Source organism: Physella acuta, unplaced genomic scaffold (genome assembly GCF_028476545.2).
Source record: "Physella acuta isolate Inbredline_101_S28 unplaced genomic scaffold, ASM2847654v3 ptg000057l, whole genome shotgun sequence".
In the NCBI taxonomy this organism is placed as follows: domain Eukaryota; kingdom Metazoa; phylum Mollusca; class Gastropoda; family Physidae; genus Physella; species Physella acuta.
The window spans coordinates 104,018-129,136 of NW_026731577.1; the positions used below are offsets into that span (position 1 = coordinate 104,018).

Here is a 25,119-nt window from a genome sequence, read left to right on the forward strand (position 1 = left end):
TGCATGTACTTTCACTTTCATGGCTAAGGCTCACTGTTGCAGTTTATGCTGTAGTTCCATTTTTATCTATGATTTTCAAGATTATTTCACCCAAAAAAAAAGTCTTTAATCTTAGATACTTCCCTTTATTGTGTTGTAACTATTCATTTTGTGTTTAGCACTCAGTTAAACTCGTTGCTATTAAAATTAAGCTTTTTGATCACTCATTGCTTTTTCATTAATGTTATGTTTTTTGTTATGTGTTACGCAATTATAAAAATATATAAGCCATACTAGTTTATATATATTTATATATATATATGTATATATATGTATATATATGTGTATATATATATATATATATATATATATATGTGTGTATATATATATATATATATATATATATATATATATATATATATATATATATATATATATATATATATATATATATATATATATATATATATATATATATTACCCTTGCATGATAATGTTTAAAATGGGTGTAAATTTGTCTTTTCATTTAGTTGCTTTATTACCCCTTGATTGGATATCATAAATGTGTCATTCTGTCATATTTTAGTTTGATTTTGATTAAGGGTTGTTATTTTTTTTTAAACCATTTGTTTTATCTTTGCTACAGACAGCTTCAGTATTATTTTTATAAAACACTTGCAATTTGTTTTCAAACAAGCCACTGTTAACCTAATTGCTTTTTTAATTGTTGCAAGCATGAAATCCTCTTTTGGAAAAGCTCAGATATTAAAATAATTAACAGTAGTAGACTCCTCTGACTTAAGTTTGAAATCTATTTTTTATTTAAAATTCTAAGTTAATCATAACTTGCTGACCCATTTTTTTTTTCATTTTTGAAACAATTAACAAAATGGTATGCACATTTTACTAAGTAAAATAACTTAAGTAAAATTTGACAATTGCAATATTTTTTAATTGACTATAACTTTTTTGTTAAATCTTTTGATGATTATTTTTTTTTCTTTCTGCTATCTACTAATAAAAACTACAATGAATCAAATATAAACTCCTTTATACAGCTCAATTAAAATCTGAAATTCGTACCGTATTAAATAAAGTTCAGGGGCTTGTAGGGTGAACACACCAGTATCAAATTTTTTGCACTGCAGTCCCCTGCTTATTTTTTAAATTTGTTAATTTGCAAAATACATTGTTGTAGTTTTTAAAGAACTGTATGAAAGAATATAAAATAGAAAAGTTGAATTAATGGTCTAAAATTAAAAAGATCAATAGATTATAAACTCTTTAAGTATTAGGCTGGAGAAGAGTGCAAATCAATTTTTTTTTTTTTATTAAAAAGTACAAAGATCATGCAATTGGTTAGCTTCTAAATTAAACCTAATAAACCTAAAACATTTAACATTTGCGTACTAAACCCATAAATCAGTAACAACATCAAATTGAAAGTGTAAAAGTTGGCTATTTGTTGAATTAGAATATATTGTTAAAGATGGCCTGTAATCTAAACCAAACTTTAAGCATCAGATTCCACTGTATTTCCAGATGCTCAGTAGTAGCCTATACATATAAAAGTTAACTTTTGGTAGTTTATAAAGATCAATTCACGTTAATAATAAGTTTTGTAATGTAAGACTAGTTTAGTGACACGTTGTTTATTCAATGAAGGCTACAAATTAGAACTCCTGCCCCTATCAAATTTCTATTCATTTACTAATTACCAGCTATAGAACCTCCTTGTTTACAGCATCCCACATTTCCTTGAGTAATGCAATTGCAAATTTTCCTGTAGTTTGCATCTGAAACCTTTTGTTCTTTTTTTTTTTCTCACAGCCCTCAGTAAGCGGAACATATGTATGTGTTTTTTACTTTGTCTAGTTTACCCATTGTCATACAACACAACCATTAAGTAATATGGATGTATTAATATTTGATGTAGGTTTCTAAATAATGTTGCATTTAAAACTTTTACATGCTGCCTGATTAAGTTGTTTCACCCATTGCCTACTCTGATAAAAATTATTTCAAACCAATTTTAAGATCAGATTAATTTTGCGTTTAGTTGTGTTTTTTTTTTTAAATTAAAATTATTTTCTTGATTTCTACTTATAATTTTAGAAGTTATTTCTACGTGTGAAATAAAATATTTTCATCTTAGAAAGTCTAAATTTATAATGTATATTTACACACTTCAGTATGTCAGTTTTGTAGCAATTTTTCTTTAAGTTAAAAGGGTGATTTCTCATGTTTGGTTTATTTCAAGATGTTTTTTAAATTGATATTTAAATAAGTTGCACAGATTTATTTTCTTCTTGTGACTTGATAAAACTATCATTCATAAGATTTTAACATGTGTTAGTCAATTATGTATAATGTAAATAAAAATCAGTTTTTAAAAATTGATGCAGCATTTTTAAATTATTTTATTTACTTGTGTGTGTCACTAATGGTTATTTTATTTTGCCTGGTAAGGCATAATACTAACTTGATTAGTAGCTTGCACTTCAGGCATAATTCTTGCACAGACCAACACCTGAGTTGGTTTCTGTTCATATTGAAAAACTTACTCTTCAAGCTCAAATACAATAAAGACTCTTACTCATTTTCTCGTGGGTGAGAGTTTAGTACTATTTCTTTCTTTTATTATAAAAACAATCATTTGGAAAATATGCTCTTCCTGTCAATGTTTTGCTATTAAAATGTATCAGTTTGAAATGTGAAAAAAAAGGCTTCAAATGCTGTTGCTATAATTAAGATGGCTAATAAATTTTTTTTAAATTGTAATTGATTAGTTACAATCAAATGTCTTTTATTTATAGTCAGCTCTGAGCTCTCTCCGTTTTATATTTAATACATTCCCTGCTTTTCTAGATGCAGACTTGTCTGATCTAAGCAAGAAATTATCAATATGAATACTAATTGTCCTTGAATCAAAACAAGGAAGTAGTTTCACAAAACAAACAAGCTTTTTAATAATACTATGCGCTTTACCTTTTAAAATATTACGGGATGATGTAAACTATTAAATATTCTTGCTAGGTTGTTTTATTGTATTAGTTTTGGTTTTGTTTACTAATATTTTTTCCTTTTATTACTCCATGCACAAATTACTTGCATGGTTTCATCACACAAGTTGATGTATATTGGTGAATTTTGTTTTTTTAAATTCGATTCCTAATTTTTGTTTTAGCCCATGTTTATAAAAGCAATAGGGCCAAGAAATTTTGCACATCCCTCTACATTTTAAATCTTTCCCAATTGGTGTAGCAATAAATCTCTGTATCGTGGTTGACTCATCTTAGTTTTTGCTACACAGGAAGAGATATGAGCATCACTAAATTTACGATCATTAAAGTAATGTCTGTCAATAATTTGCTCATGCTGAAACTTCAAAATTTGAAACCTAATAATTTATATGTAATCCAGAAAGATTAGTTTGCTTCTATCTGCTGCTCCAGTTTTGTGTTGTTGCTAAAAACAGGTTGAGTCTACTGTAGGTTTTATGTTGCCCAACCTATTTAAATGTGTTCATTTTATGTTATGCTTGATATTTTTTCTTGGGGTTTTTATTTATTGACAGATAATCTTCACTTGGTAACAGGTAATGAAAAAAAAGTATCAACAGTTGTTTCTTCTCATCATTATTTCCCCCAAGATAATTTTAAAAATCTGCATTCATCCAAGACAATAGTCATTTTCATATTTAAGATGGTTGCTATGATACATTTTTCTTGTGGAGGAATATCGAAAAAATTAAACTGTCTGGAAGAAACAATGCTATAATAACAGATACATTGTAGGAAGATAGTTTACCACTCATACATTGGCACGCTTTTTTAAAAAACAATAGTTGAAAAACACCTTAAAACTAGCTGTAATTTTAAATTGGCGTAAAGTTCTCAATAAAATTAAAAGAAAAAAAATTAAAATGTGTTTCTAGTTACAGTCTAGTCTCTCTCTGAGTTGATGCTAGATTTTTTTTTTCAACAACAGTGCTTTATTTCCCTTTTTTTTTTTAATTTTAAAGGAAAAAAACAGTTCTTTCAACCAAAATACCTATGAATTATTCCCAAATTAACACATAGTTAACTAAGTTGTTTTAGTTATGTCTTTGGCAAATTCAGTATTTCAAAGTAAGTAACACTACTAATTTGCTTTCATTTATATAGTCTACTACTCTATACTAAAATAATTACAATTGCTAATACTCTAATACTTTTACTGTGGGCAATGAATAGGCTGTGGGCTTGTCACTAATCTTTTATCTCAACTATTTATACTCTGCGGCTGTTGTGTCTTTTTACTAAAACCCACTTTAATTAGTCATAGCTATTTTTCTTTCACTCACCTTTACATCCACTTTGTTGTTTTTTTTAGAGATCACCATTGTTATCTTTTATTTTTGTTTTATTGCATCTTAATATATATTAACAGTGATGAAAGTTTGATAATTTATAGGCATTGATTGCTAATTTATATGGCTATTTTTTAAATTCATTTCAAAATATTTCAGTCATACATCAGCAATTTATTTATCCACTATATTCTAGTGTTCTATTATTAAATACTTGCTTTAATTACCTAAACTCAACACTACTTGATTAAGGGGGTAGGCTCTGGTAAAAAAACTTTTGGATCCGGTAAAAACACTAAATTTTAAGGAATTTGGGGGCATTAAATCTATTGTTTGTGTCAGACCCACTGTTTAAAAATTCATAAGAAATTAGTTTTAAGAGCTGCACTTAAAATTTTTAGCTGAGTACCCCAAAATACGTTAGAAGATTATGAATTGTTTATTGGACTTAAAATGTAATATTTATGAATGGTGGAAACCCTGCAAAGAGGTTAATTTTTCAATATGGCCACTGTTGTCCTAGTTACCAAAAAAAAATTACCAATTTTTTTAGTAGAAATGCATATTCGGATGTAGGCCTACCTTTAAAAAGGTGTAGAGAAAAAATCATTTGCTCTCTATTATTAAAAAAATTATTTTTTACCGGAACCTACCCCCTTAATTACAGAAAATCAGATTCACACTGTCAGCATCAGTTTATTGTGTCAACACTAATTGGAACTAGAAATCTGTCTTTGCTTTCTTTAAAATTAGAAATACAAATCTTCTGTTAGCACTCTCTGAGAATATAATTCTTCTGTTGGCCTTCTAGAATTAGAAGTAAAAAAAAATCTTCTGTTAGCCTTCCTTAGAAATACAAATCTATTCTTTCAAAACTTCCCTGATAATACTTTTTAAACTTCTATGAGACTTGATTTTTAAAAAAAAGAGTAATTACCACATTTAATTTTGCTAAATAGAAACATTTTTTTTTGTTCACATGTAGCAAGAGACAGATCTGTCCTTTGCATGCTTTTTAAACTTTTAAAAACAATGCTTGCTTGCTACCATTCTTGTGTCAACCTTTTCTTACGTTACATTCAACTCAATGATAAGGAGGTGACATGTTTATAATAAATCTTTCCTTTTTTTTATCCCACTTACTCATTCCATCCATTATCATATACTATATAGTTATGTTATTTGTACTGACTGAAAACTAGGTCACTGTACTTTTTAAACCAGTTCATTTAATATTTTTAAGAGGCAATGAATATTTGCAATTTAAAGTTAAACCTCATACATTATTTCTAACAATTTAGAAACAAATTATGTAAATTTTCATCACTGTTAAGTTTTCAAAATTCAGCTGCACCCCTAGAATATCAGCTTTACATAACTGTGCTTTAAAATAAACTTAACCTCTACCCACTTAAAATGTTTGTTCCATTAATTTAATAAAGTTAATTTTTTTAACATTTCATACCTAGATATACATACATACAAATATACATACACACACAACTATGTGTTGGTAATTATGTTGTAGTAGTTATTTGCATATGTATTGTTTTAGTTTTATCTGCTCCTAGCATGATAATTAACAAATGTAACTAGTTTGTGTTGTCAATACCTTATGTCACTTGCCAAATTGTTTTTTTTTAATTCTTTTGGCCTCATTAATAAAATTTTTGGTTTATCTTCCATTTATCTTACACTGGCATACACTGTGGTTGTTAGCAAATTAATCCCCAAACCCGGCCAACAGGTAAACATACATCTAACTCTTCAAATGTATTTACACATTTAAATATAAAAATTCAGTGCCTTTTATTACAGAAGAAATCATTTTATAACTGATGTGATAACAGCATGATTTCAAGTACCTTTAATTCTTACTTTATTCTTAAGATTTTTAAAAATGTAAAAATAAGCTGTATTTGCATTAGTTTTGTTGCTTTTTAGAATTATACATGCAAATTGTTATCCAGCCAGTTTATTAACTCTATGAATGCTGCAATTTGAACAAGCTTGTGTTCAAAATGATGATTACACACTGATAAGCTTCTAAAAAAATGTACCCACATACTTACTTTAGATGTATGCTGTAGGGTATATTAGTTATAAAAATGTATGCTTGTTTTTTAGTTCTGAAAATTGCTTGCAAGTAGCCTGGGCTGGAGACAATTAAGAAAATTTAATACTTGAAGGCATTTTTATTAACACTTAGACCACTGTATAGGGAGACAGAGAGCTGACAATGTCTGCTTCAATGTTTTATGGTATCTTAAAAAAAATTACAGAGATTGGTTGAGACAGCCCTGATTCAATTTGTTTTTCCTTATTTTCATGCCTTCACAAAATGTGTTTTAGACATAGTATTAGCTACTAGACCTGAGTTTAAAATAAAATAATAAAAAAAAAACATTGCACTTTTGGTGGTCTGAGTGTTAAATTCATCACTTGCTTGGGCCTTTATCTCATTCTTTTCTACTTTTTGTTATCTTTGCTATCATCGTTTGAGCCAAGTAATGAGGTAAGATTGGTTAAAATGTGTTCATCTTCTTTTATTACAAATTTTTAAAAATTTACTCTCATAAATATGATCACCCTTACCAAGTACTGTCTAACAAATTTGATGCGGAGATTTGAAAAGAAGGAAAGAAACTAACTCTGTCTAGGCTAAACAAACTCAAGAACAAAATCTCTATATCTACCACTTAGTTATACTGTTTTATCTTGTGTATCTCTAGCTGAAGAAGGCATGGAGAAAAGACCGCTGAAACAAGTCTTTTATTTTAATCTTGTGTTATCTGTGTGTTTTGTTTGTTTGCCACTTCCTGCTCATTGGCTTGTAAATCCTAACTGCTACTAATCACAACTCATATCAAATTTCCAGCCACATAACATGTTAGTAATGTTAGTAAATGGTTGACTAATCTAATTTTACTAAATATTTACTAAATTAAACTAAATGCATTATACCCTTTTTTTTAACATTTGTAATTATATAATTATAAAAAGAAACTATTCCATCATTCAGGTTAATATTTGCATAATTCTCATTAATTTAAGCCTGTTTTATCAATTTCTTTTTAAAGCAAATAGTAATGAAAACAATCATATTACAAAAGGTGTTTTGTAAAAACAAAAAATGTAGAAGTTTAGTAGAAAGTTCGCTTATATTTTCTAAACCACGTTTCAACCAAGATGGTGTTTTCTGAACTAGAAAAAAAAATCCATCAAACATCTAGTTTTGTGTTTAAAAAAGCATGCTGGCAAGTAAAAATAGTTGCAATGAAATCAAAATTGTTTTTTACTGGGATAAAAATGCATCAATCATTAAGAAAGGGTTAAAATGAGTGTATAAGCTTGGTGAACTTTCATAATTAAAATGAAAACAACATACTTACACCTTTGATAGTGTTTTCAACCAAATCCATTATCACTATCACAGTTTAAACACTCAGTATGGCCTTTTTTTATGTGATGTATTATAAAATCCAGTTATTTATATTGTATGTTGCAATTTTTTAAAATTATAAAAGATACAAAGACTTTTCTGACATATACTTTGCATACTTTTAGTAACTTTAAAAAACATTTTTATTTTAGATTGTCATGTTCGTTATTAACATTAATCTAATCTTAATTCTTTCTTTTTTTCAGTTCTTATTCTAAGAAAAACAAAAAAAGCAAGCACTACTCTAAGAAGAGGTAAGAAAATGTTTATTTTGTCACTGTTTTTGTAATATATGTAAAGAAAAGAAACAACTAGATATACAATTTTTATGCTGGTCTATGTACTGTTGTCAACCTGTCAATCATTGTAAGTCAACAATACCACGATATTCATCAAGTTTTAAAATCTCCATCAGTAACATAGGCCTGCAGAATTTCAGCCTTTCTTTTTGAAGTAGCCAATGCATTGATTGTCTGATATTTCTCAATGATAAGGTTGTTCTCTCCCCCTCCTCCCACTCACTGTGTTTGTTCCATCTTCTAGAAGAGTATTTGCATGGCTGGGCTTTCTCTATTCATAGTTTTATCTTGATGGCCCAGAGTCATCACCTTGATTGAGACTGGAAACAAGATTTTTTTGTTTATATATGGCTGGAACCCTATACTAAGATTCGAATAGATTGTTTTGTTTGGAGTTTTATTATGTCCCAAGTTCCTAATTAGCTTATCATGTGTTACGAGAAAAAAAATATTCAATTTAAATTTTTTTTTTAACTGGAAGAAGATGTAGTGTTCCCATTTTCTTTAAAGTCTGTCATTTAAGCCATCTTAGAAATTTGTAATTTAACAATTTTTATGTGATTAATTTATTTTGAATAAAAAGTATCACTTCTTCTGACAAATAATCTTACTATTCACTATAATTTTGTACAAAGTTAATTTACGTATTAGTCATCAGCTATTTATATTTATTACATTTTTAAATTAAAGTTACTTTTTCCAATACTTAATAGCTGTTACCTTGGTATCAAACTATTGTAATGATATTGGTATATTATAAAATTATGATTCTAATCCTTACTACAACATTCATGAAGCAAGGAATTCTAAAATTACTGGCAGTAAAGTGTTGAAGCATTTAATGATTTATTGAATGAAAGGTCAAGTAGTCTCTTGTCATTATCATTAAAAAGAAAATTTTCGAACCCTCCCCGCTAATTCTCTCAGTGAGCATGAACACAAGCAAATAATGCTAATTTCCAATTGATTTTACTCATCATGGCAGGTCCTCAGCCAAGAAGAAGCACAGACGTCACCACAGCACCTCTGATTCAGACACCCTTGACAGGTAATGGATCATTAATCACGCACAGCCTTGATCCAAAACTTTCCTGATTTAAAAAAAATTTTCCCCAGACCTTCAGAGTATACATGATATTATGAGTTGTAAGACTAGAATGTTTCTGTAAATGAATCAGATGTGACGTTTCTCATCTGCGTCTACTGAGTTTATTATTCTTTTCTATGGTTTATGTATTATTCTTTTCTATGGTTTTAATTGAACACATTACATTACTAGTATAACATTAGTTAGATGATTCTTTCACAGGGGGGAGGTTGGGGGGGGGGGGGGGGAGTGAGAGAGAAGTCCAAACCAATTAATTACCATTGGGGGTATACACATGTTTGGGTGGGGGAAAAAAATAAATATATATATATATATATATGTGTGTGTGTGTGTAAAGCCTATATATCACAAATATACACATGCATATATATGGTTATAAAAACAACAGCCCTTTTTTAACTAAAACATTTTTATTATAGCTTGTTTTGTTCTAATGTTTCAAATCTGTGCATATATTTTGGGAATGATGCTGATAACAGTTTTCTCCTGTTAATTTCTTTTTTGCTGATGAAAACAGTACTTTATGATTTACATGAGTTTGTTGTGTAGAGAAGTGAGTTAATGGGATTTTGACTGTTAAGTGAAAGATTTCTGCAAAAAGCAATGTGTAGTTTTGATCTGATTTATTTCTAGTGATGATTCTGATGGACTAGAGGTGAATGATATTGACAAGCAAGACCTCCCTGTGACCAAAACCAATGGAGCCAGCCATCCATCTTTACAGTCACTTGTGTTAGTATTATAATTTACTTAATTTAGAGAGCAAGTGCCTCCTTGGTAAGGGATGGGGAGAATAGGAAGTATTTTTCAGTGCAGTATCAAAATTTGGAATTTAGGTAGTGTTTTCTTTTTTGCATGTTTGTTAGTAAATGAAATGACACAGAAGATGAGTTGTATTGTAACGTGGGTTATATTGTGCCCACCAGATAGTTTTGTGAACACTATTCAGGAAATGGAGCTATAATATTGTTATACTGACCACCACACAGCAGCTATAATATTGTTATATTGACCACCACACAGCAGCTATAATATTGTTATACTGACCACTAGACAGCAGCTATAATATTGTTATACTGACCACCAGACAACAGCTATAATATTGTTATACTGACCACCACACAGCAGCTATAATATTGTTATACTGACCACTAGACAGCAGCTATAATATTGTTATACTGTGACCACCAGACAACAGCTATAATATTGTTATACTGACCACCACACAGCAGCTATAATATTGTTATATTGACCACCACACAGCAGCTATAATATTGTTATACTGACCACTAGACAGCAGCTATAATATTGTTATACTGACCACCAGACAACAGCTATAATATTGTTATACTGACCACCAGACAACAGCTATAATATTGTTATACTGACCACCAGACAACAGCTATAATATTGTTATACTGACCACCACACAGCAGCTATAATATTGTTATACTGACCACTAGACAGCAGCTATAATATTGTTATACTGTGACCACCAGACAACAGCTATAATATTGTTATACTGACCACCACACAGCAGTAGTTTAATATTTGACAGGAATTTTAAAATTCTGACCAGTGTTTCTTCCAGACTTTTTTCTCGGGGGGGGGGGGGGGGGCAGTCACTGTTAAAAGTATATATTTTCTATATAAATTCCATTTCATTCGGGGGGGGGGGGGGGGGGGTTAGACTTTCTTCTGGGAGATGCCTGGAAGAAACTCTGATTCTGACAGTATTCATTTGTACACCTATAACAGTGTGTAATATTGTGCCACTTAAAATAACAGAAGTAATGTGAGAGTACCTGTGCTCATTAAAAGATAACCATTATCATTTTTATTTTTTAAGTAAAAATTTGTATTTCTGTAAGAATCAATACTGGAAAGCTTAATTAAACATATTTGGAACTAATATTAAGTCCGACACAAGTGCTATATTTCTCCTACTCCTTTTCAGCACAACTGTAGAGAATAAGGCCAGCACCCCTCCACTGTTGGGTTGCACCACACTTAGCCAGATTAGCAGTAATACACCACCTCAGCCAGCTGTCCTGTCTCCACCAGCAGATGGTGCTAGTGTTAAGTACTTGAATGAGAACACGTGTCACAAAGCATCAGTTCCAACTATCACTCGGGATAATAAATCAAGGTCAAGTTCAAGGTCTCATTCATATGGTAGTCATTCTTATCGAAGGTAGTATTTGATTTTTTTTATTATATACACATAATATCACCAAAATTATAGTAACAATATTTTAATTAAATCCCAAGTTAAGTTATATAACTGATTCAGATTGCAAAAATTAAAATACATATTCTAATTTAGGCGATCAAGTTCAATTTCTTCATCTTCAAGAAGTCGAAGCAGGAGCCGAAGCCACTCTCCCAGTCATACGCCACATTACTCACATAGCAAGACTCACAGCAGAACTAGAAGCAGAAGTCCTAGTCTAGCCTACAGCTCAGAACATCGTGGCAGTCACCGTGACTCACGTTCACCGTCTATCAGGCGCCGGCATGGTTCTCCAAGTCATTTGGATAAACGTAGAATTACCAGGTAGATGTTGGGGAATTATAGTGTGTAGGAATTATGTTTTGTATAAATAGTTATGCTTACAGGTAAACCTCTTTTGTTAAAATCTTCCTGACAAAATGAAGCAAGAGTTTACTTTAGGTGTTTATTTCACACTCTGTTGCCATTTTTTTTGTTGTCAATTGCTTTCTGATACACCTTTTCTGTTGCTTTATCTGTGTTATCATTTGCAACATATATCATAAGTATTTTTGTTGAGGGCTCTGTTCATACTATTTCTGCTCATTTATGAGTAACTATATTTGCATTGTTTTCACAAGTAATTAACTAAAGTTTTACATTTGAGTCTTATAAACATGTTGAAAACAGTACTAAAAGTATCTCTTTTTGTCTTGTTAAATTGGTATATTAAATGATATAATGAAGATTTATATACAGACTGTACTAAGCTTAGTGTTGTCAGTAATTTTATGTAAAGATCATGCTCAAGACAAATAGTGTTTACATGATTCCCTTAACATTATGAAACTACACAAACAATATTTAAGAAACTGAACAAGACCTCGCCTAGTTTTTAATATTTATGTTTGTTTTATTATATTGCACGTCCTTATTTGATCTTATGATTTTAAAATGATTTTAGTGTCTATTTATGTAACCTTTTTTTTATTTTTGGTTTAATTTGGTGTTGTGCTTGTCATATGTGATCACAATGTGATGGATAGGTCCAGAAGCCATTGTAGAAGATCCTACAAGTACCATTCTCGGTTGTTTTCAAGTTCTCGCTCAAGGTCACGATCCCAATCCTGGTCCTCTGCTTTGACCCGGCGTTACAGTCACAGAAGTCACTATTGAGGCCTATTGGGTACATTTTATAATTCCAAACCAATTTCTACTAACTCTGAAATTTACTAATTCCTTAAAGAGTTTGAGCCACTTGATGACATTAGTTATTACTCACTTCAATAGCATGAAAACTAAAACAAAAACTAATACAATACCTAAAATGTTTGCTGACATTAGTTATTACGTCATTGCTCACTTCATTAGCATGAAAACTAAAACAAAAACTAATAAAATACCAAACTAATAAAATACCTACAATGATTGCCCTTTTCCAATCACAGATATTAAACCTACTAAAATCTCATTCATTACTAACATTAACTATTTGAGATATTTAATTTAAAGGAACTTTCTAGTGTAAAAAAAAATGACAGGTTTCATTATTTTACCAGCTTTTTTGTTAGATACTGATTATTATCTTTCACAATCTACGTACAAGTGTTATTTTTATAGCTGCTTTATTCCTAGGTAAGGGATTAGTTTACATCAAACATAACATCAGTGTTGTATTGTAAAAATATTTTTAAACATTGCTGGGCGTGAAATTTTAGCTCTTAAAAGTTAATTGATTTACTTTATTATGACACCACTTTAGTAGTCAAACACTTAAAGTAACCTAATTTGTAAGATAGAGCAGCGTTAGCTAATTATCTCTGATTTAGGAATTTAAGGAATTAAGTTTTGTAAAAAAAAATATATAAGGCTCATTCATGTTATTTTATTTTGATACCTGTCAGTTTCAAATTTTCATTGTTTTTGCACATTGCTTTGGGTGTGGTACAAAGTTTGTTTTTCATTTTATTCAAACCTGAATATGCATGTGATTAGTTGTTTTTTTTTTACATTTGGGTTTCTGATTTTTTATAACTTAAGTTCATGAACTGGATAATTTTTATTGCAAAATTAAATTACAGGTAAGTACTCTAGATCTATTAAAATTATAATCTATTAACCTTCAACAATAAAAATTTAAACTGATAAAATTTAAAAAGATATTCATTTAAATAAATGGCATTTGTAACTAGCATTTCCTGTTCTTCAAGCATTCAGAAAAAAAAAATTATATTTGTGCAAATTACTTATCATGAGCTGATGGGAATAACTTAACTCTTCTTTCAGTGCACGCAAACGTCCAGTTCCATATTATAGACCTTCACCATCCCCTTCAGATAGTGACTCTTCATACTGCTCTAGAAGGTCAAGATCAAAGTCACACACATCCCGATCTCGATTCCGCAGTCTTTCTAGATCACCTAGTCTTGAACTACATTATCGGAGGAGAAAACAGATTCAGCAGCCATTGCGACACTCTCAACAACAGCACCTGCAGCTGCAACAACAGCCTCAGCAACCACCTTATTATTATCAACCTCTACATCATATACCTCACTCATCTACATCAACTGCATCTTTTTCATCTCAATACTCAACAGCTTGTTTAATATCTCAATGATAATTAAATGTAAAAAAAAAATGTTCAAAACCTGTTTTGTCCCTTATTTTAAAATAATATAAATATAAATAATTTTACAGATAAAGTCAATTTACTTAATGGTAAATCAAATTACATTCGTCAAGAGTACACAAATTTTGTTTTACTGTAATTAAAATACTTGTTAGTGAATCAAGTCTACAATTAACACAATTTAAGATTTTTAAATATATGCTGCAAGGTAATCAATTTAAAAACCTTTTTCACTGTCCAATCCTGTCATTTTAAGGTGAGGTAATTATATTAACTTTTAAATGATTTATTGAACAAATGTTAATATTAATCTCATCTAACAAAGAATGCTTTGCTTAATTTTGCATGTGATTGTGTGTAAATATTTCTTCCAAAATAAACTACCACTTGTTTACTGAATGTGTTGTTAATGAAAAGGTTGCAAGCGATACTTGATTTTTCACAATACTTAACACCAGCGAAGATTTTGTTCAGGATGATTGGAATGAGAAGTAACAAGAGTATAGTAGTATTAATCTCAAGAAACAAAGCTGAGCTTTCATTGTTTTTTGCTCCTTAAAGTAATAAAATAGACCCAAAAGAAAAAAAAATGCTGATATGAATCTACAAAATTTACTGTTTCTATATAGTGGTACATTTCAATTGTGTCATTTTTAGAACTGATATCAAGAAAAGTCAAAATAAAATTTCTTTGAATCCACTATTTAATAGTTGTAAACATAATTATAGCCTGCCCTTTAGAATCATCCTGTTGTTAATATATTACATTGAAATACAATTACTTAAATGTGAGAATAAAGTCATAACTTTAATTATATCCATTTTATCTCAATTCTGATTAGATTGTCGTTACATTAATAAAATAACTGAAAATATTTCAGATATTTTCTGGTACATTCCACTTTGAACGTGTTAATGCCTAACAAATAAAAATTAGTAAACTGGCCACCAAAAACTAGATTTCTTCTGTAAAAAGAAAAATGTTTTAAATTTTATAATTATTTTGTCTATTTAAAAACTTAATTATTAAATTCACAAATCTGGCATATAAGCCTACTAATAGTAGACCCAATTAGATTGCAAGGAATCAATAAGTTTACTTAAGCCAACGTTGACAAAATACTTAACAATAATTGCTTAATTTGACCACATTTGTTTTTTTTAGCTTGGACTGGGAGGAAAATTTGTGTAAATATGTATTTATAAATTCATCATTCAATGCTTCAGTTTTACTTGCAAATTGTATTGTTAGATTGTTTTTTTTATATAATTTCATCAATTCTTCTTTGTTGAGTAGTAATACCTTGTTCGCCATTCAATGACTATTCATCAAAAATAATTTTCAATGCTCTTTTCTTCCTGTTTTCTTAAAATTAGAAAAATCTCTAAAAGAATGTGAAAACTGCATGATTTTCTTTTTAACTATGGAGCTTAATTATTGTACCAAGGTAAAATGATGTTCAAATTATGTTTTCAATCATTTTGTTAAGCTCATCTTAATACTCAAAGATCACATGCACATTGTTTCCATTATAGGAAAGGATTTGAACATTAGTAATAGCTAGTTACTGTTTCATAGTCGTAACCTTGATTGTAAATTTTTGTTCATTTGTGGAACTTGTACAAATAAGTGTGGAGCAGCTCATTTTAGCTATCTTGGTTTTTTTTTTTAATTAACTTATTATAATTTTTAAATTAAATCCTTTTGTGTAAGTTTTCCTTGTCTGTGGCATTGCACTGTGAGCCTTTAAGCTGTGATTTTAAAATACTAACAAACAAAAGAATGAAAACAATTACAGTTGAATATTCGGAGGTGAAGATATAGCTCCTGTAGTGACCTGTAAGGCTGTTAGCCAGCTTTGGTCATCTTATAAAATGGTAATCTTTTTGTTCTTCGTCAGTTCAAACTAGCCACTGCTCTATCTTTGAGATAGGTAATAATTGTAGATTCCCAAGTTAGTGTTCAATAAAACTGTTAAATTTTTTTTTTAAATAACTTTCATAAATGTGTTTAAAGTTGAAAAAACTTACTTCCTTTATTTGTTAATTCTTTTTCTTTAGGTGGCATGAACTACATTTTATAACAATAAATTAATAATCATTACATCATGTTTCAAAAGACATTTGTCAATGTTAGCAAACTTGAATAAAACATGCGTAAATATACTTGATATTTCACTTGTTTTTAGTAATAGTTGTTGTAAGTGTACTACAGTTAGTTTCCAATAGGATAAGAAAATTAGACTAATGATGAATGGGATGTTTTTGACCATGAATCTTACAACTATTTAAAATATATTTTTACAATTCTAAATTATCAAAGAATTGTGGCCCATAACCTGTCCAGTCTAGCCACTTACTAAGTTTTTCACACATGAATAGCTTACAGCAATATTAACTTTAGCATTTTTTTTTTAATGTATTTGCAAATGAGTTGCATAATTCTATTTTTATATGATGTAGGTGGTTAGAGTGAAGTTATAATACACATCGGAAAAAACTTGTAAAGTAGTAATATATCAGGAATCCAGGCAACTCTTTTAGAAGAAAACATTGATAACCTGTATTCTTGTGTGCTTATTCTAAATGGATAAAGATTTTAAATGGTCTAAAATTCAGGCAAATGGCACAAATACCTGTTACAAATACAATGCAAATCCCAGAATTGTTTTTGCTTAACTACTCATCCCATCAATGCTGTTACCAACATTAATTTCAGAGTTTAATTTAATAATTCAGAGTTAAATTTAGTAATTTAATTTTTAAAATGGTCATTTCAATCCCTGGTTACTCCACAAAGTCTTGAAAGACAGATCCAAGCACACTTACAATTGCTCTCTGGTATTCAAAAAACTATTTGAAAAATAAATAAAAATTTTCTTTTCACTTTTCCTAACTGTCGTTCTATTAACCTAATATATTAATACAACAAATAAATCTACAAAAACAGCTTTATTGTGTTTATAATAATAACAAAAACAACAGTTAATCAAAGTAATTTTAGATGTCCAGTAATCTTGTCAATTTCAGATGCTGGACCTGCATATATAAAAAAAAAAATTGCTTATGAAGCTTATTTGATAAAAAGCAATCACTAAATCAAATGACTACAATGAGAATCATACCTTAAAATGACTATCTGTAAAGTCTCACGTTTTTTCTTTCAAAGCAAATTTGATTGGGATGGAGTTTAGAGTGAAATGTCCTTTTAAGTAATTAATTATTAAAACTTGTTGCTCTCAAAAAAGACAATTTACCTGGGCCAACAGCCAGAACAGTTTTTGACCCTGGAGCAATCTGTGTCCTCCCTGCGTCACTGATAAGGCACGTTCTTATATTACAAGCATCGGCATCCTTTATTATATTATATCTGAAAAATTGTTTTTAATAGAAACTGGGTAACAGTATGCTGTTTTAAATTCAGATAGATTCTAGTTTACATAAATTAAAATGCATTAGTTTTATTTTGCTCTTTTAATTTTCATTTAATTGTTAGATTCTTTGTAAGTACATATCAACAAGTTAGAGTGTAATACCCTATTGTTGAGTTTGTATTATGTCTCTTTGTCCACCCTGCTCTGAGAGGTATCTGACTCACAATAGGGAAAGAAAAGGGGCCTGAGCATAGAACTATATACCAAATGAGGGTAGGGGAAACAAATTGAACTCTAGTAATAACCTTGTAATTTCAAGGCCTGAAGAGGTAACTTCACATCTAAAAATTGTTTTGGCTAATGTAGATAACATCTTAAGTAAGAATTCATTTTTAATGATTTTATCACATTTTTACAATTGTTCAGTAAAAGTATTGGATGATGAAATAGCAAGAACTATCAGAGAATCAAAAAAGGGAAGTAATTAAGAAATTTTGGAAATTGAAAAGTGTGTTGCTTTTGACAATTTTTTTTACAGAACTTCCCTGCATTAAATTTTATTTGAGAGTTTTTTTGTTCATTCTGAGAAAGGATGCATCACAATTTGTACCATTTGTAATTAATTGGTTTGTTTTCTAATCTTCTAACATTACTTCTTGTTTATTGTTACCCCAATTGATAGTGTTTGTACAAAACATTCTTACAAAGCAGCCTCATCATCAACTTTGACTACAACTTTGGGCTGCCCATGTCTTTGCCAATATTTCAATGCAGCTGGATTATCATAGCTAATTTTTTCAACTGCTGCTACTGCAGCATGAGCACACTGTAAAAATAACATTAAAATTGTTTTAAAAAAAACACATTCCAAAACATAAATATGTTATAGTTAAGCTTTTTGAGCAAAACTGAATGAAAATGTCTGCGCATAGGCCAATGTGATCTAAATTTTCAGTAATTAATTTAAATCTTAAAAAGTAGGCCTGTAGGTTAGAATAAAAAACAGTATCATATTGTGCAACTGATAACTATTGATAATGATCATTGGTGCAAACAGTAAAGGGGGGATGAAGTGAAATAAATTATTCTATTTTTACAGCTCCAATTAATTTTACCTAAACAACCTACTTACTACAGCCTCAAATAATTATAAACATCAGAATAATTTGACAAATACAGTTTGTTTTAACTTCCATAAACAAAAAATATTCTGAATATTCTCCAAGTATCGACTTAACTCAGGGGTCTCCAAACTTTTCAGTCGGAGGATTGCATTAGCTATCAAATATAAGTTCGGGGGCCAGAGTTTCTTCCAGGCATTTCTTCGGGGAGATGGATATTAGGAAAGTCTTCTTTTGGCAAATACTTATAAAACTCACGCGCCCTTATTTGAATTCGTCTCTAATGAGGTCATTTGCTGGGCAACTAGCCACATTTGCATCATTGGTTTTTGCACTCAATCCTACATTTTCGATTTGTTTTGAATTTTTCTTCAGCCACCTCCAAGAAACCTTTTTTTTTTCATGGGCAAAAAGATCTCTGAGGGCCGGATGAGAGGACCTCGAGGGCCGGGCCGTAGTTTGGAGACCCCCTGATCTAACTTATAGCTAGCATTTACAACAATAAGAAACAAAATATGATTACCTGTGCTCCTATTTTGCCTTTGCCCATTTTAAGATCTGTTCTAACCACAAGCACCATTTTGTATTCACCTGTGACTAATGGTTTGTCCCCCTGACCTAGACTTCCCTATAATTGAAATAAATAGCTTGCATTAAAAAGATGGTATGGGTACACTGATTTTAAATGTGACCTGACTTATGAGGTTTTTTTTAGATTTGAGCCGTTGTTTGCTTTGAGATACAAGAAAAATATGAGACTTAAATAACCAGCCTACCAGTTGAAAGTGAGGAAGATTTTAAAAAAAACGAAATAGGCTAAGATCAGTGCTGTGAAAAGTAGTGACATAAAATGAAGCTAACTAAAAAATAAAAAAATTGAATTGTATTTTTGTTAATTTAAGTTATTATTCTTCATTCATAATTGTAAAAATTGAAGGGGATTTCCTCCAACATAATAAGTATTACAAGTATTCAGGTTGTTTGATTTTGGAATTTACTTTCCTAGATGGGTTACTGTTCCCAGCTAACAAGCCACATCTACCTAGTTAGAACTTGGGGCTTCTGGAGTTAGCAATCAAATGGTCTTCCGCCTGACCTTGCCATCATTTAAGTTCAATAAGGTTCATTAGATTGAGGAATTAAGTATTTATCATCGTTCTATCAGCATGTGTGACAAGAGCGCTCTGGTTTAATACTAATTATTACAAATGCCATACAAAAATTAATAACAAATTTTTGAAGTATCTTTTTCCAGTACCTGAGATACAGCTGGAATTTTTCTGCGCCTGCACATCCAGTATGCAGCTATAAATCCTCCACCAAAACATAATGTTAACATTAATTTTGGGTAGTCCTGCAGTAAAGTGGAAAGTTGAAAATATTCTGCGGCTCTCTTCATGATGTCAGAGTACTTATGGCCTTGAGCAATTAGTAATGTGTTGTACTACAACAAATTGCAAATACTTGACACTTCAATGGTAGACCTATAATGAGCTATTCAAAGTTATAAAATAAATGATAAGTCTCTTAAACATAAAAAACCATTAGTAGGATCTAAAATAAACAGAGTGTTCTGTTGGTAGAGCAGCTAAACAGACTATTTGTATTATTACTTATTTAAAACGTTATAATCATAATATAAAATAAAATAAACAATATCCCAGGGTATGTGTTATACCAGAGTCTGATAATGCCACAATAATGAAATCCTCTTTTAAAAGACTACTGGTAATAAACTAAGGAGGTCATCTATAAACAGCTTCATGGTTTTTAAAAATAGTTTTTACCCACTCCTTCTATTGTCACAAGTAAGACCCCTTTCCCTAAAATTGTGTCACAATTGTGTCTACCACCTGTTCAAAATTAATGTTTTTACTTTTTTTTAAACAGTGATTTATGCATAAATTTTTTACTGAGCTCAGTCAACACGAGTATAATGAATTTTTTTGCAAAACAGTCTATGCAAATAATCTTAACTTCAGTTTCAAATATAACTTTTTAAAATGCAATAGCGTGTCAAATATTTTGAAGTCCAAACCTATTTCTGTTTGGAAGCGTCCATTTTCTTCCTTCTCACACAAAATGGAACCAGTACATTTTTAGATATATAAGGCTTATTCTGGGCAGAAAGGTATGTACAAGGGCAGTGCTATGAAATATTTGTTTGTTATACATCTTTATACCTTATACATCCCTACAACATTAATCCTATGCAGTGATTTGTTACGACCTTTCCATGGGCCTATATGTTCATTTTTAATAACAATGCAAGAATGTCTTACCCTTAATTTACTCAAAAAATAAATTAGTAAAAATTAATAAAATGTTTCCTTAGTTCAATAACAAAAAGGGGAGATAAAAAGATTAAGTACTAGCAATCACTTGATCCACTAGCTGTTGGGAGGATAAGCAATCCCAACAAGGAGTTGAGGGGCAAAAAAAAGCTAGATAAAATACTTAATTATGTTTTGTGTGAAACGTGTGTTTTTATATGAATAAATATATTATTTCGTATTTAAACCTATATTTTAAATTTATTTACCTAATCTAATCGAATACCATAATTTTATAAAAAATTTTAGTGGCTCTGTAAAAACTGGGAGATTTTGTAAATTGTAACTTTTGGCTCTTCCGTCTCAAAAGGTTGCCCATGTGTGGGCTATAACATTGAATTATTGTGGCTTTATCGAACATTGGAACTAGTAAGACTTGCCTCATAGATCTAGATTCTAGAATATATTAAAATAAGATCTCTAGACACGCTAGTCACTTGGAGTCTCTAGATCTAGTGACTAGTGCCTTATGTATTTAATAATTTTATATATATTATTATATTACATATATTTATTACGAAGTGACTAATCGGAAAAAGATTTTTTCGTCCCAGCGTCTCCACCTAGTCGACAAAAGATAGTGCACATGCGCAGTGACCTATAGTTAGGGTTATGATTAGGGTTAGGATTGTGGCTAGGGTTAGGGTTAGGGTTCTGCGGTTGCCATCACACGCATGTGCAGTACCATCGAAAACATTGCCGAGAAGGAAAGTCGTAGTTTCTCTCCATTGCGCACGCGTATCTTTTTCCGGCTAGAAGTGGACAGATTTCAAAATTATTAATATATTTTATTATTTATATCTCTCTCCTCAACTAGAAATTAAATCTAGATCTAGTATCATAGTATGTGACATGCAAGCAAGACTTAGTTATTGCTATTTTACTATTTTTAGTTATCTACTAGAGCCAGACTGTAGTTAGCATGACCCATAGTGGCTTCTTTTTACATTTAATTTTTTTCATATTGAAAACATGACATGTTATTCTTTTTTTTTTAAATAAAATTTCCAAACATCCTCACTGGCGTGATTGCTTGCTTATGTTTACTATCACGTGAGTGAAAAATCCCCCATGGTCAGCGGGATCACTGTGAGGGTAAAACTCCATTTTGGCGTATTTTATTCTCCGCTTCTCGTTTACCTCCAGTTGAGCGTATTTTATTATAATAACCGAAACCCCAACCTCAATCATATTTTTGTTGTCAATGTCACAACAAGTCATAATGTAAAAAATTACGCTAAGATATCTAGCCTAAGCTTATCTAAGATATCTAGCCATAATTTTGACAAAAATAAATGTTTGTCATCATTTATATATACAGAGAGACAAAATTTATTATCCACCAGCTTCCCTCGTAAAACATCACCTAAAACAATCAGCTACTCCACCCCTCGTGTTGTCATGATTTCAAGTCTCCACTTTTCAGATACATGTTGGTTATTCTTTGTTGTCAAAATGTCAATATCAAATGCCCAAATGAGTGATATGGGGTTGTCCATAAATGATGTCACATATGATTTGCTACGGGAGTGAATGAAGATTTTTGACGTCAACTCACGCGGCTCCGCAAATTATGACGTGTTGGTCTCATGAAAGGAGGTGAACGGGGATAAAACCTAGGTGATTGATGGAGAACCCCTATAATGCTATGTTCAATCAAAATAACGGTAAATAAGCACTAGTATACGAATACTTTGCTCAAAACGAATCATCAGAAATGTTGGAAGCCTGCTAGTTTGAGACGTTTGGTAAAACGGCCTCAACACACATCCCCGTCGAAAAGGTTTGCAGAGGCGTAGCGACCCTTCCCGGCGCCCGGGGACAAACTTTCGGTTTGCACCCCCCCCCCCTTCAAACTTGTGATTTGTTTATCCAACCCATTTTGGCGCCCCCCTAAGGTCGACATATGTTCCCCCCCCCCCCCCCCCCCCCCTCGCAACGCCTCTGCCTAAGACGAATATGCGGCGCCTAATGCGAGGCGTTAGGAATACGGCCATTAGCATGGGGCCACGTTAGAGCACCAGTAGGCTGTCGTGCTTTGTAAGATGATAGTAATGTTCCATCGTTTGAGGAAATTTTTTTCTTGGACTTTAATTGAAATATCATATATTTTCGAATATCACATTTACTGTATTAAGATTCAGAACTATAATTTACTTTAACATAAGTGTCATCTTATCGTTTATTGTGCTTTTTATAAAGAACAGAGCAGCTTCAAAATCGGACAGCCATCCTGTTTTCACCAAGCTTCTTTTGGAGCTTAATATGGGTAGTCTAGTTGTATATGGTGGGAGCTTAATTCATTTTTAAAGGGTATAAAGTCTCAAGAATAACCACGTATGTTTAAATGGACGAGTGATAGATGTGTGAGGGGCTGTTTAATTGAACTCCAACATAAGTTATCAAATTAAACGTCGCATAAGTGTCAAACGGCAGTGCTTGTTTTTTTTCTTCTATAAAATTGGCCTAACGGTCGGCGGTATAGGAACATGACGTCATGCGCAAGCGTTAACTCGGTGGTGATGTGCTAAGTGGAAATGAAAAGGTGGGGTTCAGAAATGCGACTCAGCATGCTTTTTACATTTCTTGACCCTTCTTAATAGTTCTATCTTCCCCACTGAGAAAATGGATCACCACAACCATCCCGTTTTCAGCACAAAAAAACCTGACCCGTCTCAAAATCAGATAGCTGAGTTCTACTCAACCTCTCCCCACCACAAATCACAATTTCTATCGGAAACAATATGTTCATATGTTTGTCCTGTAATAATGCACACTGTCATTACTATAAGAGCAACGTCATTTATGGGCGATCTAATATTGATTTGATTACTGCAAATAATGTGTTCAAAAAATCGACCTCCCAACAATTGTTGTGGTCTTGGATGCACACTATTAAGTCTGAAAAGGTCTATAAGTCATTCATGTCAACTATATTTTTAAAAAAAGAAAAATTACTATACAGGCATATATTAAAACAATACAAAACAACCATATTAAACCACAAAATCAACATGCGAATAGACAATTTTTCAAGGGAAACTACTCTATTATTGTTTTTGAAACATGGCCGCTGCTTGTATTTACTCATTGTTGTCTCAAATGGGGTAGTTTAAAGTTTATTCCAGACAGAGGCATAGCGAGGGGGGTGGGGGACATATGTCCCCAGGCGCCAACCTTAGGGGGGCGCCAAAATGGATTGGAAAAACAAATTGAAAGTTTGTGGGGGGGGGGGGGGGGGGTGCAAATGAAAAGTTTGAGGGGGGGGGGGGATGAAAATGAAAAGTTCAAGCGGGGGGGGGGGTGTTATTGAAAGTTTGTCCCTGGGCGCCGTGAAGGGTTACTTACTACTTGCTATGCCTCTGATTCCAGGATATTTTTTACTGGTTTGGTCATGGATTGTGATTTGTTATTCAATTATCTGTTATATTATGTAAAATATGTCATTAATAATTTTAATAATTTAATATGGCCAAATGAAAAAAATATTCATTAGTCAGATTACCTCCATCACACATTATTAATCATTATAGATCTAGATCTAGCTACGTTGGAATTTACGACGCTAAACGAAGGTTTTACTTAAAATTTACCTAGATCTACCTGTTATGATAAGTGTAGTAAGAGTACTGTTAATCATTATAATGGACTGTTAGTGTGTTACTGTTAATGTTATGGAATATTTATATTAATGAATATGATTTGATTTATGGATGTCCGTCTTTGGATGTCCGTCTTCGAGTAGCTGGGAACTTACTTTAGTTTACACAAAAATTAGCGTCATTTAGTACATTTAGGCCTATTTATACTTAGTTAGATATATTCTAGACTCTAGATCTATTTTTAATTTTATATCTATCTAGATCTAGATGAAGATCTAGATTCTAGATCACGAGTCTACTGTCTAGTCTCCAGATTTCCAATTTCTAGACCAGGCTTACGCTAGTTTAATGATGTAGATCTAAACTTCCTACGAATATTTTTTTAAAGTGATCTCCCTTGTTCTGAGCGTGCACAGTTACGAAATCTTATTAGGCCTAATCAAATTAGATCTAGAATCTAGATCTAGATTCTAAACAAGACATCTACTATACTCTAGGTCTAGAGAGATCTAGATCCGTAGTTGATTATCTAGTATTAAGAAATCTAGACTTAGAATCTAGATATAGATCTAGTTAAGATATCTAGATCTAGTATAGAATCTAGATAGGAATCTACATCTAGTCATCTAGTCTGGAATCTAGAATCTAGGCCTAACTTGATTAGGC

At 31.1% G+C, this 25,119-nt stretch overlaps 2 protein-coding genes across 8 annotated transcripts in view; one reads left to right on the plus strand and one right to left on the minus strand.

The window, feature by feature from the left end:
- LOC131947450 (serine/arginine repetitive matrix protein 2) overlaps nt 1-16,189 on the plus strand; it is a 39,964-nt gene extending 23,775 nt beyond the window's left edge. The window contains exons 7-13 of one of the 2 annotated variants that reach the window (XM_059308677.1): nt 7,979-8,026; nt 9,057-9,119; nt 9,813-9,911; nt 11,137-11,373; nt 11,506-11,736; nt 12,438-12,577; nt 13,678-13,813. In XM_059308677.1, coding sequence (XP_059164660.1) covers nt 7,979-8,026; nt 9,057-9,119; nt 9,813-9,911; nt 11,137-11,373; nt 11,506-11,736; nt 12,438-12,567 — 808 coding nt within the window. In that variant the 3' untranslated portion in view covers nt 12,568-12,577; nt 13,678-13,813. Of the gene's footprint in view, nt 1-7,978; nt 8,027-9,056; nt 9,120-9,812; nt 9,912-11,136; nt 11,374-11,505; nt 11,737-12,437; nt 12,578-13,677 lie in introns of both variants that reach the window. The other variant, XM_059308669.1, reaches the window with a different exon arrangement.
- Nucleotides 124-24,921, minus strand: LOC131947486 (peptidyl-tRNA hydrolase 2, mitochondrial). 6 transcript variants are annotated; one of them, XM_059308730.1, is made up of 7 exons: nt 24,793-24,921; nt 19,777-19,937; nt 19,042-19,146; nt 18,102-18,223; nt 17,281-17,393; nt 16,991-17,062; nt 124-134 (listed from the first exon to the last, which is right to left on the minus strand). In XM_059308730.1, exons 2-6 carry the CDS (start codon nt 19,915-19,917, stop codon nt 17,013-17,015), a joined length of 531 nt encoding a protein of 176 aa, XP_059164713.1. In that variant the 5' UTR covers nt 19,918-19,937; nt 24,793-24,921; the 3' UTR covers nt 124-134; nt 16,991-17,012. The 6 variants fall into 6 exon arrangements, with proteins under 6 accessions (XP_059164713.1, XP_059164691.1, XP_059164698.1 ...); XM_059308708.1 differs by having other exon boundaries at nt 19,777-20,012; XM_059308715.1 differs by lacking the exon at nt 24,793-24,921 and adding an exon at nt 24,609-24,784 and having other exon boundaries at nt 19,777-20,012.
- Nucleotides 24,922-25,119: the final 198 nt, after the last annotated feature.